This window comes from Candoia aspera, chromosome 2, assembly GCF_035149785.1.
Source record: "Candoia aspera isolate rCanAsp1 chromosome 2, rCanAsp1.hap2, whole genome shotgun sequence".
Taxonomy (NCBI): Eukaryota; Metazoa; Chordata; class Lepidosauria; order Squamata; family Boidae; genus Candoia; species Candoia aspera.
This window is the reverse complement of record NC_086154.1, coordinates 110848778-110865729: the sequence shown is the minus strand read 5'-3', so window position 1 is coordinate 110865729 and position 16952 is coordinate 110848778. Positions and strand designations below refer to the sequence as shown.

Below are 16952 nucleotides of genomic sequence, written 5' to 3'. Positions count from 1 at the left end.
GGACTGGAATGGGCCACTTCACATCAAATGACCACCAGATCTACTACTGTGGACAAGAGGATCACAGAAGAAATGGAGTAGCCTTCATAATTAATAGTAAAGTGGCTAAAGCAGTGCTTGGATACAACCCAAAAAATGATAGAATGATCTCAATTCGAATTCAGGGCAAGCCATCTAACATCACAGTGATCCAAATATACGCCCCAACCACAGATGCTGAAGAAGCTGAAGTAGAGCAGTTCTATGAGGATCTGCAGCACCTACTGGACAACACACCTAAAAGAGATGTTATTTTCATCACGGGAGACTGGAATGCTAAGATGGGCAGTCAAATGACACCTGGAATTACAGGTAAGCATGGCCTGGGAGAACAAAACGAAGCAGGACACAGGCTAATAGAATTTTGCCAAGACAACTCACTCTGCATAACAAATACTCTCTTCCAACAACCTAAGAGACGGCTTTATACATGGACTTCACCAGATGGACAATACCAAAATGAGATTGACTACATCCTTTGCAGCCAAAGGTGGTGGACATCTATACAGTCGGTAAAAACAAGACCTGGAGGTGACTGTAGTTCAGATCACGAACTTCTTATTGCACAATTTAGGATCAGACTCAAGAGATTAGGGAAGACCCACAGATCAGCTAGATATGAGCTCACTAATATTCCTAAGGAATATGCAGTGGAGGTGAAGAATAGATTTAAGGGACTGGATGTAGTAGATAGGGTCCTGGAAGAACTATGGACAGAAGTTCGCAACACTGTTCAGGAGGCGGCAACAAAATACATCCCAAAGAAAGAGAAAACCAAGAAGGTGACGGACTCGTCCCTGGGGGAGCTGGGGGTGTTGATGACTGACAGGAAGCTCTGGTGTGGGCTGGTCCATGAAGTCATGAAGAGTCGGAAGCGACTGAACGAACAACACATATAACAAAGATTTGTTTTGTTAAAGCCACCACCCTTTTCCTTATATAACAAGTACCTACATCCTTACAGACAGCATATTGTCTGAGTGACAGGGACAATAGTATAGACTATTGGTATTTTCTAGGATGGAAAATGACCACTGCTCACCTAGCACTGATGAGGCAGTAAAATCAGGAATGGGAAAAAAGAGCAGACTATGAATGTAATGTGGAGAACAACTGAGAGGCTGGGGGCTCATTAAAGCCCACTATGAAGGGCTTTAGATCTAGAAAAAAATTAGGTCAGGAGGAATAATGGTCAAGCTAACTCTAAGGTTGTGTTTATATAGCACCCTCTAGCTTCTGGTTAAATGAGCTCTCCCAGTTTCCTGGATTTGCACATTTCAGCTGATTTTGAATGTTGAAGAAGCAGGATAGGAACAGTACTGAAGCTTTTGAACTTTGGTGTTAGAGAACACTCCTGAGAACACCTTGGACAGCCAAGAAAACAAATCAATGGATAATCAAACAAATCAAGTCAGACCTGTCACTCAAGGCACAAATGATTATGTGCCACCAAGTCGTTTTCTATCCCTAGAAAATCCACATAGATTTTCACCATGACAATCTATCCCTAACCTGTTCAAGTCTTACAACAGTGCACTCATTGCCACTGTAACTGAGTCTGTCCACCTTGCTGGTGGTCATCCTTTTCTCTTTCCTTCCACCTTTCCCAGCATTAGAGCTTTTTCCAGAGATCTGGGTCTTCACATAATGTGTCCAAAGTAGGATAATTTGAGCCTGGTCATTTGTGCTTGAGTGAGAACTCTAGGTTGATTTGTTCGATGATCTATTGGTTTGTTTTCTTGGCTGTCCACAGTATTCTCAGGAGTTTTCAACACCAAAGTTCAAAGGCATCAATACTCTTCCTATCCACCTTCTTAAAAGTTCACCTCTTGCTTCCATAGAGCGCCACAGGGAATAACATGGGTTGCATGATTCTGATCTGAGCCGGCTAGGTGACCTCGGGCCAGTGACTCTCTCAGCCCAACTCACCTCACAGGGTTGTTGTTGTGAAGAAAATACGAAGAGGAAGGAGTACGAGATATGTTCGCCGCCTTGAGTTATTTATAAAAAATAATAAAGGCGGGATATAAAATAAATAAATAAAATAAATCTTTGTAGGCATAAATGCCTCATGGCTCAAATTATCCTACTTCGGATACATTATGCTAAGACCTAGCTCTTTAAAGAAGGCTCTAATGTTGGGAAAGGTAGAAGGAAAAAGAGGACGACCAGGACCAAAGCGGAGGGACTCAATTACAGTGGCAATGGGTGCACCATTGGAAGACCTGACGCGCCAGATTAGGACCAGATCGTCATGGAGAAAATCTGTTTATGTGGTTCCTAAGAGTCGACACCGACTTGATGGCACATGATCAATGAATCAATCACCTGAACGGCAAACTGGCCAACCATATGTTAGTCTTTCGTGCTGGGCGCCCCTACCTCTGGCTGTCTAAATCGAGTTCCAAGGGCCCTTCCCTCCCTACGTGTGCTTCGAGTTACGCCTTTAATATCGGTGTTCTGGAGGAAGGCGAGCAAAAGCCAACAAGGCTCATAAAAGGATACAAAGCCCACGCGCTCTGTCGCCCCGCGCCAGCGATATCACCCGCGACGCCTAAAGGCAACAGGCGACAAGCACACATCCAGTCTCTCAATTCTACAGTCTCTACGCATGCGCAGCTGTAAGCCCCTCCTACCGCAGCTGCACTACGGTAGCCGTTGAGCATCAACCCGCCCCATGGTCTTGTGCTCCGAGAGCCTGCCCAATAGACGTAGGAATGGCTCGAACAGCTGTAGTCACGGTTGTTGCTTTCCATAGTCGTTGATGTGGCCCTTCGGCTGGGGGTGCGCATGCGCGGTCCATGGCTTCTCTTCCGTCGGCGCGACATGAGGGGAGCCGGCTTGGAGTTGCGGGTGAAGCGTCTGCCGTGGATTTCGCTGGGCTTGTGGTTGTTACTGGTAAAGGCTTTTAGAGATAAGGAGGGAAGTTTCATGGTGGTTTGGGAAATGGCAGGAAGGGGAATGGCGATACAGCTCTGTGGAGGCAGAATGGGAAGAGGAAGCCGCGGCTGGGCTAGCGTGAGAGACGTGGCATGCCCGAGGAAGCATTGGCGGAGATTTTAGTTGGTCTTCTAACAGCAGGGGCTGCAGCTCGTCCGTTTTCCTGGCTCTGAAGTGCTCCCCGAAAGAGTCCGTGCAGACGACCAAAGTGCCCTGAAATTAACTTTAGGCGTTTGCCCCTTCCGTGGCGCTGCTAACGGAGGGGTTGACTTCCTGTTAGGACGGTCAGCATCGTTTCAGGGGCCGACACGTGTGTGCATGTACAGGTCTGTGTTTACAGTTGGTGAAAATGGCTGCCTCAGTTTGAAAGCCTCCAAAGGATGTAATTTAGAAAAGGTGTGCAGTACAGTATAATAAGCAAACATAAGCAAAGAGACTAAGGTATCGGTTATTTACATCTTTAAACGGTATTTAGCTTTCCTAAATCCATGTGTAATGTAATTCTTAGTTACATTCCTAAAGTTGGAGTTTATTGATATGTGAAGAATTAAGGATTTACTGAGCATAGGGTGAAGTGAAAAAATTGTTGGAGAGATTCCCACCCTGGATTTACAGTCCTGGATTGAAAGATACATTCACTTCTTGATTCATGAACTGGCCCTATATCAGTGTTTTGGAAAGATTGTCCAATTTTATTCCATGTAGTCAAGGGGTAATGCTGTGTTTTTTAAAATGACAGGTACTGTAATTGCGATTACTATCCTGTCTCACATGGGAGTCAGGTGATTTGTCCTATCACACTTTTTAAAAGTTGGCTTTCAGATGCTGTAGGAAGCATGAATGGGATGTGTGATTTCACTAGAGATGTGATTGAATATTTTGGCTTTTAAAGATAAAACCCTTTATATATGCAAGACAATTAGCTTATTTCTGCTTAGTGAAAAGGATTATCCTTTTATTTTACTGTGAAGTTCAGAGAGGTGGATAAAAAGGGGAATATCTTGGGGAACACTCATTTTATATTTTTGTTGATAGAAGAAAAACACCTACAATTTGAAGAGGATTTCTTTTCAGTGAGACAGGCAATGTCTTTAATTTTACATGATAAAGTTTCAAGAGAGAGAGACTACTTATATGCAGGTCTAGAATGGATGGAAGACTACTGAAGAGGGTTCCTGGGTGGAAGGAAGTATTGGTGTTTATCATGAACACCCTTGTACAGTAATTAAATTGGAGTGCTTATGTACATGAATTGTGTACCTACATGAAGAACCTAAGACTGAGTGTGCTTTGTGAAAAGTATCACTAGCAGCCTCAGGCCGTTCCCATTCCCACCAAGATTTCTAGATCAAAAAGCCAGCTCTTTGTCTAATAATTCTTTTCTGGAGCAAAACCAGGGCCAGGAAGAATAGCAACAAGATCCTGTCTCTTTCAGCTTGATTTCGTTTGTTTTTATAAACAGAGGCCCTAGATCACAATGAAAGAACTTAAAACTTTAAGCTTTTTAACATAACTTTTTCTCCTACATTTAGTTCCCTTTTGTTTCTCATAACAAGGCATGTAATTATTTAACCAAATTTGCTTGATCTCAAAAAGCTAAGCAGAGCCAGACTTGGTTTAGTTCTTGTATGGGAAAACATGAAATTCCAGGGCACTACATTACACTGCCAAGTTGAAGAACATCTGAGAAGAATCCAGTGGCAAAACACTTTGTATTACTCTAGGAAAACAATATGGACTTGACCAAAATGAAAAACAAAAGCATCCTAACAGCTAGCCTGTGCCACACAAAACCCATTCACCCAGCCCAGATGTCAGCATAGTAAACCACTAGCTTAGGTCAAAGGTTTTACGTAGAATCGTAAGTGTTAGAGGGAAGCTCAGAGGTCATTTAGTCCAGCCTCTGTTCTGTGCAGGATCTTGTCTGTCCTACTTCCTGACTGGACAGTTGATTCAGTAAGAATCTACTAGCAAGGGTGCTCTCAAGAGCAAGTCTCTCCTCCTGGTTATTTTTCCTGGAGCAGATGTAAATTCTGCCCTCTCTTCCCATAGCTTTATCCTATAGCATACCTTAGCACTGTATGTCTTTGAACCTCTGTATGGAGGGACTTGCTTGCTGCTGAGTAGTGCCTAAAGAAGTCATCAGGAGGAGAGCTCATAGAAGGCTTTACTTCCTAAGTCTTCATTCAGTCTCCCTGACGTACTCATGGCAAAAGTTCCCTTTCAAGCTGCTATACCTTGGGGTTGTCCTCAACCCTAATAAATAATGAGAGAAAGAACAGTACAGCAGTCTGCTAATCTCACTTATATATTTTACCTAATTCATTGCCTGGCACAAGAAATGTCATTGTTCTCTATGAGACTGAGCTGAGAATGGGCCATCAGTGTGCTCAGAACATGACAATTGAAGAATCTATTTTATTGTATATGTGTATGGGATAAAGCATACACCAAATCTAAACTTGAACACAGGCTCCTGGTGCCATTCTGTCTCTAAACCTACCTTTTCTTATCCAGAATGATAGCCCTACGTGCTTGGTGCATAATAGAGCTGGATATAAAGGGTATTGGAGAGGCAGTACATTTTTTTCCAAGAGATAAAGTAGCATTTAAACCTATTGAATAAAGGTGAAAAATAATCCCAGTTTATTATTAAAGCTTAAAGAATCGTATAGTAGTACTTTAGCATTAGTATCATTGCAAAGAAAGAAAATGGGATAAAAGCAGAATTAGATGGCTAGTACTACCACTGGCCAACTTTCCTGTGACATACCAGTCCTGCTCCTCTCTAAGCTGAATATTCATTAGTTCTCATTTATCATTAGTTTTACTCATTAGTGATTATTGAAATCTCACCATCATTGATAGACTTGTTTTAATAATGATGAAAACTCATTAATTTTAATGGTAATGGTAATGGGATCCTAGTACCTGTAATGATGTTAAGCAATCTTTGCTGTAAGTTGGAAAATATTTATAGTGGATTTTAGACTTGGAACAATGAAATATTTCTTATCCTACTCTTCAAAATGAGAGGGATTTTGCCAAGATTTTTTTTGGGCCTGGCTGAAAGGTGTTCATTATGAAATGTATAAAATTGGGCCTTTGTCGGAATAAGCATGAGACTTAAAAAAAAAATCTGGTTGTATCTCATACGAGCTGTGCCTATTTGGCAGCTTGCTCTAGGTTTCTATTAACAGAAAGATGGATGACTTAACTTGCCTTCAATTTGATTTCTGAGAAGTTTTGAATGGAAGTTTTTAAATTTTATGCATTTGAGCAAAAATTTTCTGGGAGATATTTTCTGGTGAAGGTCATTCCAGAAGAATCTGGCAAGGAAAACAGTAGTTTGCATTAAAATCTTTGGGGTTTATTATTTGAAATCTTTTATGTCTTTGGTCAGAAATATTGAGGGTTAATATGCTGAATCTTGCAACAGCCCAATTAAGGAATTATTTTTGTGGATATATTTATATTCAGGTTTGTGCTTTGTTGGTTAACAGAAAGGTAGGATATAAATCCAGTAAATATATTTCCTTCTGTAGAAAATGTTTTGTGCATCTGATATACTATATTTTCTTTACTTGATGGCATTTCCTATTAGGAAGTAATTACATATATCACTATGATCTCATAATCAGCTTTCCTCTGGAATAATCTAAATGTTGTCCTATGATACAGACCCAATTAGGAACTAACAATTAAGGGGAAGAGTGCCTTTTACTTATAGCAATCCAGTTTCAAGCAGAGAAGATCTTAGAGTTGTTTAATAAAGCTATGGCATGGGAATCACTGATTTATGCATTGGTTAAAGTCATGATGGTTAACTTTGAAGTCTCTGATACTACCTTTAGCTCAGTAAAATTTGTGATGTAGTGGACTCAATTTTAGGTACTATTTACAAGTAACTTTGTAAAAAAGTAAAGTAACTGTTTTGTGTTTTTCAGGTTAACAGTTGCTGGATCAAAAGTGACTGACAACATATCTGTCTCAAGTCCTTAATTTTTTTTCAATATGGCTGGAAGCATTACTGATACAGGGGAGCTCTACTCTCCTTATGTGAGTGCTTAGCATTGGTATCATTATTTGATGAATGTTTATGCTTAGTCCAGTATTAGTGTGCAAAACTCTAATTTTATATAGGGTAATTGTATTATTGTGCTTGTTTTTTCCTTTCTCCAAATTATTAGGAATGCATTGCAGCCTATTTCTACATGGTGTTTTGATACTGAATATTGTTTTGATCATTTCATAGTTGCATTGTGATCTATGTAGAAAAGGGTCTGGAAATAGTAAATGATTATATCTGTACTTCATATAAATGTGAATTTAAATAAAGTATTAATGTATAATGCATTTTTAATAAAATTTTGAGTGCCAGAGGGCACAGAAGCAAATTCATAAATAAGGAAGCAGCAATCCTTGCAGAATTCAGGAAACAAGTTTTAAAAAGAAGCTTGAGCAATGCTTTCTGCTGACCTGCTTTATTACATAATAACAAAGATGCAGTGAAAATCCCTAATTATTAGAATTGTTTGTTTTAAGAGAATATTTTGTTTCATTTTGTCTTTCCATTGATACATCTTTGCTTACTATTGAAGGTGGTGTCTCAGCTTTATGTAAGAGGCAATAGGAATGTATGTTTGATAGGATTGATTGATTGATTGGATAGGTAGACTAGATGTTGACTTTAGCCTCCAGGTCAGCAAGGTATCTGTGATAAAATATAATGTAGCAACAAGAGGTAAATTGAGATCATTTTTACGACTATCATGATTTCCAGATCAGAAAAGCGGATAGCGACACTAAGCTTTTAAAGTGTTTTTTTATTCAACAAAAATGTGTCGGGCTCTTTAGGTACAAAGGCACTATTATATTATGTTCTATGCAATGGACATTTTATTCACCAGTTTCTGTCCCCTCAGTTTCTCCCTGTTGGTCTGCTTTCTTTCTCTTCTTACCCTCAGCCCCTGTTTTACCACAAAACTGTATGTATGTATGTATGTATGTATGTATGTATGTATGTATATATCCAGTTATGTTACTCTGCCAAACTGTTGGTACAAATAATGTTTTCTGATTTCTCAAAATTTGGTTATAAGCATTCATTTGATTGTGGTACTTCCTTTGTATATAATTTTATTAAAAGTTTTAAAAACAAAAGGTAAAAACTAATACAAACTAATATAGAGTAAGGAAGAAGAAAGAAAAAGAAAAATCAAAGAGAGAGCTAAAAGTGCAAGAAAGAAAGAAAAAGAATGAAAAAGGATACAAAGAAGTGGCTTCCAAACTTCTTTACAGCAGTTATAAGTACAATTATAAATTTACCTCTTTCCCTAAAGGTACATCTTGACTCTCTTCTCTCTATAATCTATCTAATCATCAAAACCATAAAGCATAAATTCATTTTTTTGTGTTTTATGCAAAAAGTCCAAAAAGGGTTTCCAGTCAGCAATAAACGTAGATATTGTCTTTTCTTGGATCAAACAAATCAATTTGGCCATCTCAGCAAGTTCTATCATCTTCACCAATTATTCCTCCATTGTAGGTATTGCCAGATCTTTCCATCTTTGTGCATAAAATAATCTTGCTGAGGTTATCATATACAAAAACAAAGTTCCATGATTTTTTTCCAACTGTTTGTCCATCAGTCCCAAGAGGAAGCGATTGTGGTACTTTCTGGGTTACTTAGTCCATAGAAGGTTCAGTTTTCCAAATAAAACCAGGCCATTACAATATTAAATTACAAGTTACAGATTAAAAATTGTAATCTTATAAAATCCCTAGGCTGTTGAGCTCTAAAATGATACTTGTTCCTGTTTTGGAGGATTTAGTAAATATCTACTAGCATTGGAAATCATTTTTTTCTGGATACTGTTGCTCTTAATCAGTCAAACAAACAAAACATATTTTCTATTTTTTTTTAATGAGAAAATTCTAAATTTTAAAAAAATATTTTTTTTAATGAGAAGAACCACTTAAAAACTTGAGTTCAGTGCAAGATATAAAATATGCAGGGAATGATATTTTTCCCTAATAAGTATATTGTTCTTGATCCTCTTGGAAGCTGATTAAAAGATGCATTTGCTGATCAGATGCTGATGAGAACGCAGGGATCTTGTTCTTCCAGAAAGAAACTGATTTCTGTACTGTACAGTCTTTGGATGCTATAGTTTAAACTCATGCCAGAAATACTTGGTCTCATATTTATTTATTTATTTATTACTCAAATTTTGCTACTGCCCATCTCCCCCAAAAGAGGGACTCTGGGCGGTTTACAATAAAATTAAGTATAATAATAAACAATTAAGATCTTATAAAAACAATTTACAAATATAAAATACAATATAAATAAGTATAAAATATAGATACTTTGTGCCCTTGCTTCATTTTATTCACCATATATTGTGGGTTAAGAAATAAATATATTTTGTCAATGAAGTTGGAGTTATATAGAGAAGGCTGTTTTATGCACAGAATTTTTAATAATAAAGCAGTTGAAGGCAATAGTGATACTTTCTTTCATTCTTTCCTTTCCATTTTGTTTTTCCTACAGTTCTGATGGGTACAGTAAATTTTATAGGACTTGGGGTTTTTTTCTGCCATTCTCTTGTGCTTTTAGGAAATGTTTTATGCTTAGTTATACCATATGTGAGGGACGCGGTGGCGCTGCGGGTTAAACCGCTGAGCTGTCGATCGGAAGGTCGGCGGTTCGAAACCGCGCGGCGGGGTGAGCTCCCGTTGTTAATCCCAGCTCCTGCACACCAAGCAGTTCGAAAACATGCAAATGTGAGTAGATTAATTGGTACCGCTTCGGCGGGAAGGTAACGGCGTTCCGTGAGTCATGCTGGCCACATGACCCGGAAGTGTCCTATGGACAACGCCGGCTCCAAGGCTTAGAAACGGAGATGAGCACCGCCCCCTAGAGTCGGACTCGACTGGACTTTACGTCAAGGGAAACCTTTACCTTTACCTATACCATATGTATTTCTTGCGCAGAACTGGCTCTCTGCCAAACTGGTTCTCTTCATACCAAGTACACCATGCTTTTGGGTGCCTTGTGTGTGATGGCTTCCAAAACCAGCACCATCTGGCTAGATAGCCAGCCTGAGAATGTATCCATCTATTTCAGACCTAAGTAGGAATGCTGGCTTATAATTTGCAAGAGAGTTTTTATAAGAGGAGTGTAACAGAATGGAGTAGCTAAGCATTCTCTGCTATCCTGTCACATGATCTCCCAGCATATGAACTCTACTTAAAGCTGTTAAACTCCACCTGGGAAATGATGAGAGTGATTAAGATTTTCAAATCTTAATGTGAGGGGAGGAGTTGAAATGGGCTAAGAAGCTGGCAGGAAGGAAGTTGTTGGACTTGGAAAAAGGGAGCTGAAGATGATTGGTAAACCAAGTGGGATTTAGCCAGTTTTGGCTGCTGAAGAAATGCAGGTCTAGAATGGATGGAAGACTACTGAAGAGGGTTCCTGGGTGAAGGAAGATGACCAAAGATGGAGGCAGACCAAGCTTCAAGAGATAAGTCTATCTTGCACAGAATTATTGAGGGAAAAGAGAGTCCAAAGATCAATGATAAGTAATATCAATCATAAGTAATATATATTCAGATAACTTTTATAGGAAGCACTTGATTAATTTTAAAGAGAGATTTTTTGTCTGTCTCACAAGAAACATGAGGAGGAGAATTAATGCAAATAGGAAGCTCAGGATAGATAGGAACAGATGGTAGCAAGCCAGATTTAGTTTGCTTTGTCCATGGTGACCCCTGTTTAGTTCCACCCACTGCCCTACAGTCCCCATTAAGCATCAGCTGCAGTTAGTGAAGTTACTGACTGGGACATTTCTTTGTAGGCCTTTTGTTGTTTATTCGTTTAGTCGCTTCCGACTCTTCGTGACTTCATGGACCAGCCCACGCCAGAGTTTCCTGTCGGTCGTCAACACGCCCAGCTCCCCCAGGGACGAGTCCGTCACCTCTAGAATATCATCCATCCATCTTGCCCTTGGTCGGCCCCTCTTCCTTTTGCCCTCCACTCTCCCTAGCATCAGCATCTTCTCCAGGGTGTCCTGTCTTCTCATTATGTGGCCAAAGTATTTCAGTTTTGCCTTTAATATCATTCCCTCAAGTGAGCAGTCTGGCTTTATTTCCTGGAGGATGGACTGGTTTGATCTTCTTGCAGTCCAAGGCACTCTCAGAATTTTCCTCCAACACCATTTGTAGGCCTATACTATGCTAAATGAACTCCCTGCATGAGTTGGGGGAAAAAAACCCAACTTCATATCATAAATCAGTATTATTGCTGGAACAATTAATATGAACTAACAAAGATTATTTTCACTGGGACTATTAGACCTGCAAAATCAAATAGTCACAATATCTGGTTTTGGATTGCACATATGGAGATTCCTACTGTTTATCCAATTTGTCCAAAGATGCAACTAATTTAAATAATAGATATTAATATGTTTCCATTCTCTCATTGCAGGTTGGCTTAATTTACATGTTCAACCTCATAGTTGGCACAGGAGCTCTAACTATGCCAAAGGCCTTTGCTGCTGCTGGTTGGCTTGTCAGCCTTATTCTAATAATGTTCCTGGGCTTTATGAGGTAAGATTTTGTTAATTCTTATAATTCTTTTAACCATTATTAAGAAATTATGTACATACAAGTATAGTGAATATTTTAAAAATAAATATTTACGTGACCCAGCACTTGTGATTTCATTAAGAAAGCAGACCTAAGTGTTTGCAGGTGGTCTGAAGTAGGTGGAAAGATAGATGATATTTTCACACATTTCATTTTTATTATGATAGGGGATGAGACCTATTCTCACTACTTATGAACTGTAGCAAGCACTGCTTTGTTACCTATTTGAAAAGCTAACATTGCACAGAGCTTTGGTGACCCTAATTTGGCTAAAACAAGAGGTAAGAAGTATGTAGAGAGAGACCTGTAATTAGGTGCAGTTCATTGGACAACGCTCTTTGTTGCATGCTTTCAGTATGGTCACCAGCAAGCATGGTCAACATCAAATATGCCGCTTTATCTTTACGTAATTCTATAAATCAAATTCAGCAGCATCTTTGGGCCCAGTGGAAACGCATCTTTAAAACTGATGTTAAAAAAGCAGAGCTGGCAAAAGACCTAAGGAACAGTGAAGTGCTGCACAGAATGAAATTGGGGATCATGGTGGAAGAAATAGGAAACTGGCTATCTTGATAATAAACCAGTTGTGTGACCTACTTTTGCCAGAGTAGCCTGTATTCTTGCTTTAACTGATTTTTGACAAATTGAAATAACACAATAAATACACAATTATTTTAAGTATAATATGATTAAAAAAAATTCTTTCCTGAATCAGGCTTGACTCTTAGTGATTACATGCACACATCTATGTTGCTTTCATTGTTATTGCTGCTTTGTAAAAGCTCAGTCTAACCTACACCCTTGAAATTTCCTGGTAGTCTCCTGTCCAAGTAGTACTAGGTTTGACCTGTTTTTTCCAGATCAGGTGCTTTCACCTCCTGGGACTATATGAAAATATAATTGCCCTGAAAATGGTCATTCCTTAATTTTAGGAATGAAAACTTTTGAACAAATGTATCCTTTTTTAATGCCATTTTTTCTATATTGTTACATAAGTTAGGTACTTCTAATGCTTTACAATGTTGTTAACTTAGCTGCTATTATTGAAGTTAATGGAAGCTGGAAGTCTTCAGTTTGTTAGACAACTAACACATGAGGATAGCTTTGGAATTTGTTGATGAATTGAACTGTTATATACTGAATATCATAGAAGAAATATTCTCTGAATAGTCTGATACATGCAGAAAATTCTGTTTTAGACATCTGATATATTTAGTAATCATGGTTGTCATGAAAATTAATTTTCTGAAATCAGGTACTCCTTAAAATTGTGCTTCTCAGATTAATTGAGATAATTAAAGATCCATGTCTATTCTTGCCTACTGAACACATTGAAATATTTAGTTCACTTATTTAAAATAATTCTTGTAAAACATGATTATAGATCAGTCTATATCTCACTGTGAAAACTAAATGCAGTGAGAATGGATTACTTAAAAAGTACATATGATAAAACAAGAAGTCATTGGAGTGGGAATGGAAAGAAGAAGAGATAAGGTCAAGAATGTATTATGATGATTGAATGTAGAAAAATGAGTGCCCAATACAAAAGAAGTACATTAAGATGGTTAATTCCATAGAGAGAAGGAATGAGGATCAAACCACAAAACAAAAACATGAAGGAAAAGTGAATGGGTCAAGAGGAAGGGGAAGTTGGGGTTGGATGAGATGTTGAAAAAGAGAGGTGAGAAGTTTACAATACAAAAGGCATTGTATAGCATGGTGCAAGGAACTGGTGGAAGCAAAAGTGATTTGCAAGGATAGGAAGGTATGAAAAGGACAGCGAATAGCATTGGTGTGAATGAGATCTAGATAGATTTCTTTTCTCTCCTGTCTTAATTTCCTTTACTTATTATTACTTTTTCTGTGCCTTGTAAAAAGTAGATATATTTCCAATCCATTAGTAAGTAAAGAATTTATTGATCATGTGTATGGTTGTATGAATTGATATCCATATTTCATATTTACGTTTTTTTAAAAATTGTTCTTGTCACTGAGTAAGTCTACTGCCCCACTGCCTCTGTTTCCCAAGATGTGGATTACCCCAGAGGCCGATGCAGTTTTGGCACTGCTGTCTTTTATATTTTGATGATAAGACTTCCCTATTCTGGTTTTGAAGTAGGTGCTGAGCAAGGATTATTGAAGGAGTTGTCATTTGGCATATTCTTCCATATCTTTAATGGAGCCAAGCTTAACAATTTGTTTGATAGTTAAATAATGAAGCAGATTGAATACAGATGGCAATAGAGTAATGACTCTGCATAACATGGGCCTTATGTAGGTCTACAAAGTACACTGGTGGTGGTGAAGAAAGAAGAAAGGGGGAAATTAACGAATAAGTATAAATATACAGACACATGCACACGTTTGCCTTTGCAGTCATACTTGCATTTCAGAAAGACCTTCAAACATTTTCTCCTACATTTTCTCTCAGTTTTAGAATCTCCCCCTGGATTGTTTTTTATCTGGCTATATGTTTTCTGAATGTAGTCCTTTAACTTTTTGCTGATTTTTAATTTAATTTTTGTTGTTGTATACTACTTTAAACACCTATGGATAAAAACCATATTAACATTAAATAAGTAAAATGACAAGACAATTTTAAGTATTGGCACATACTGGGTAATGTTATCTTCAACATTCTGCCATTTTGTTACTAAATAGGTTTAGGTACAAACACACATTGAATTTAGCAATTGAATAGATTATGCTTTTGAAAGTATTATTAAACATTTCTCTAGATACACAAGACATGTTGGCTGTATTTTTTTCCAATTAGAGTTTTATATCTAATAGGAAAAAAAACTTGCTTAAATATCAGATTCTTTGATTGTTTTATTGGTTGTTTTATTGTGTTTAATATTGTCCATCACTTAAAATTTTTAAGTGAGAAATTAGAAGCAATTTAAAAGTACTTTAAGTAAAAACCAATCATAACTAATGAAATAATATAGTTCTTCTTTTGAGCAGATATAGTTTTGAGTGGTGTGCAGGAGTGCTGCAGAAGTAGGCGCTAATGTGTACTTTTTTGATTGAGTGAAAATGCTATTATGAAGAATGGATTTTTAAAGAATGGAAAAATATATGATCATTACAGTATGTTCTGCTGCTGCTGCTGTAGTTGCTAGTGCCTCTAGAGATGATACAGTACTTTCCCCCACCCCCAGCAGTGACCCCCCCCCCCCCCCGCAGAGTGGGGAGGCAAAGACTGCATGTGGTGCAGGATAAAGAAATAGATTTCACCTCTCCCCTGAATGTTTGGGTTAAGTACAGAGAATTCATGGGAATGGATCAGTTTTATAGTTTTGAATGAGCTTTGAAAATGCACAGAACATGCAAGAGTCTGTTCTCAATTCCCATGATGCAAAAAAAAAAATGATGCAAATGAAAAAAATGACTGAGTTCCCCTCTTAAATGCTTTCTATATGCTGGGTACCAAGGTGAGTTTAACTTTGTGGATTTGTTAGATGAATGTGCCTGCTTTAATTATTTACAGTTAATGTCTACATTTAATTTTTCTACTGTGAATATCATTACCTTCCATTGTAAATGCATTGCCTTAAACTGATCTTGTACCCTTTCTCCCTGAGTTGAGACTGTGTTGTTTGTGAATTAATCTTACAAATTACTATTGAAGGAAGAGGCACTGTAAAAGTGCCGGTTCTTTCGGATGGAAAGCATAAATCTTTATAGATTGCTTCTGAGGTTTGTAAAAAAGATTATTTGAAAATCTTAAGGTCTGTCTGTAGTTTTCCTACCTTGTGGTTTGATTTCTCTTCCTATTCATTTCTTTGTATTGATAGCTTTTGTTCCAATTTGCAATTATTTGTGCTGCATTGTCCTTGAAATTTTTCTAACTGCTGTTAAGTGGGAAACGTTTCCCGTAATATTAGCCTGATGCTTTCATTTCTTTGTAAGCACTTCTGATCCATGATATCTCTGAAGTATGTTTGATATGGTAAGATGTCCTTAGGGGAATCATTATCTAGGCCCCTGGAAGGTGGTATTATGTATTAATCTTAGCAGAACTGATTTCTCATTCAAACTTCCTAAACGATTTCAAATTGTAAAGCAGCAAAACATTATTTTTGAGGTTTATGTTATTCTATCCTATGCTCATTTTTGCTAAAAATGAGAAGGAAAATAACCACTTAAGTGCAGCAAAGCTCAACAAATGAAATTGTAATGTTGAATATGGACCATGAAAGGATCACTTATTCCCAGCCATTGTCTTAGTAGATCTTCGAAAGTATTTTCAGTCCTAAATACACAGCATTGTGTGTGAACCACTGACCTAGTTCATATGCTGTGCTAAGTTAGGATTTTCAAACCATGGGTTGTGGAATAGTTATAACCTGGTATAAATATACTAAGATGTACTTGCTAGTTCTTAGGTTAAATCAGCCACATTTATGACTTAATATGATATGTGAAACCAGCCCCAGTATATCGATATAATCTGGCTATTGATGTTCAAGCCCCTGCAGTACAGAATGGCATAAATACATGAATTGTCCCCATGATTATCTATTATCTCCATGATATAACTGCTATCTGACTAAATAGCAAAATCAGTGATATAATGAAGAATCTATGAAACATACCCATCCTATCATTTAAATTCAGTTTTGTAGTTCTCTGAAAGTGTTGGAGTAAAATCTACCACAAATTTACACAACAGATAAAGTTGCATTTTCCATATGTGTCTTTCCACCTAGACCAGTGCTATGACATTTTGGCCAGGCTAATTCTATTAAGCCTTGCCATTTGAGGCCTAGCTTTGAAGCTGGCTGGAAGAAAAGCAAAGTGTCAAGAGAACCTAAGAACTGGAGGATAAGCTAACTTGGGTTCTCCAAATCCCCATCGGTACGAAGTGTAAAAATTAAAGCCGTACATGGCTTTATACATGGCATATTGGGAGAAAGCTTGGCTGCCCACCTTGTATCTAGTCTTGCTTTCAATATTCAGCATTGCCTGAAAACTCCTCAGAATAGAGCTTTTTAAAGAATGTGTTCATATGAATGGGATATTGTGATAATTCATTTTTATTTTTAAATAACTGGTATCTTCTAATTCTCCTATAGCTATATGACCACAACTTTTGTAATGGAGGCCATGGCTGCAGCAAATGCTCAGCTTCACTTAAAGAGAATGGAAAAGCACAAGGTTTGTGTGGCATGTCTTAATCTGATATCTGTCCAGTCATACTGTTACATAGTAGGAAACTTAATATTGCTCCTGTGCCTGCCCTTAAAACAGAGCAATAAATTCCATAATATTCTGCAAAATTTATTTCATCAGTACATAGACTTCTTTTC

At 37.8% G+C, this 16952-nt stretch overlaps 1 protein-coding gene across 2 annotated transcripts in view; it reads left to right on the top strand.

The window, feature by feature from the left end:
- Positions 1–2742: 2742 nt before the first annotated feature.
- Positions 2743–16952, top strand: part of TMEM104 (transmembrane protein 104) — a 77884-nt gene continuing 63674 nt past the window's right edge. Inside the window, exons 1-4 of one of the 2 annotated variants that reach the window (XM_063293193.1) lie at positions 2743–2906; positions 6927–7038; positions 11474–11595; positions 16719–16800. In XM_063293193.1, coding sequence (XP_063149263.1) covers positions 6994–7038; positions 11474–11595; positions 16719–16800 — 249 coding nt within the window. In that variant the 5' untranslated portion in view covers positions 2743–2906; positions 6927–6993. Of the gene's footprint in view, positions 2938–6926; positions 7039–11473; positions 11596–16718; positions 16801–16952 lie in introns of both variants that reach the window. The other variant, XM_063293192.1, reaches the window with a different exon arrangement.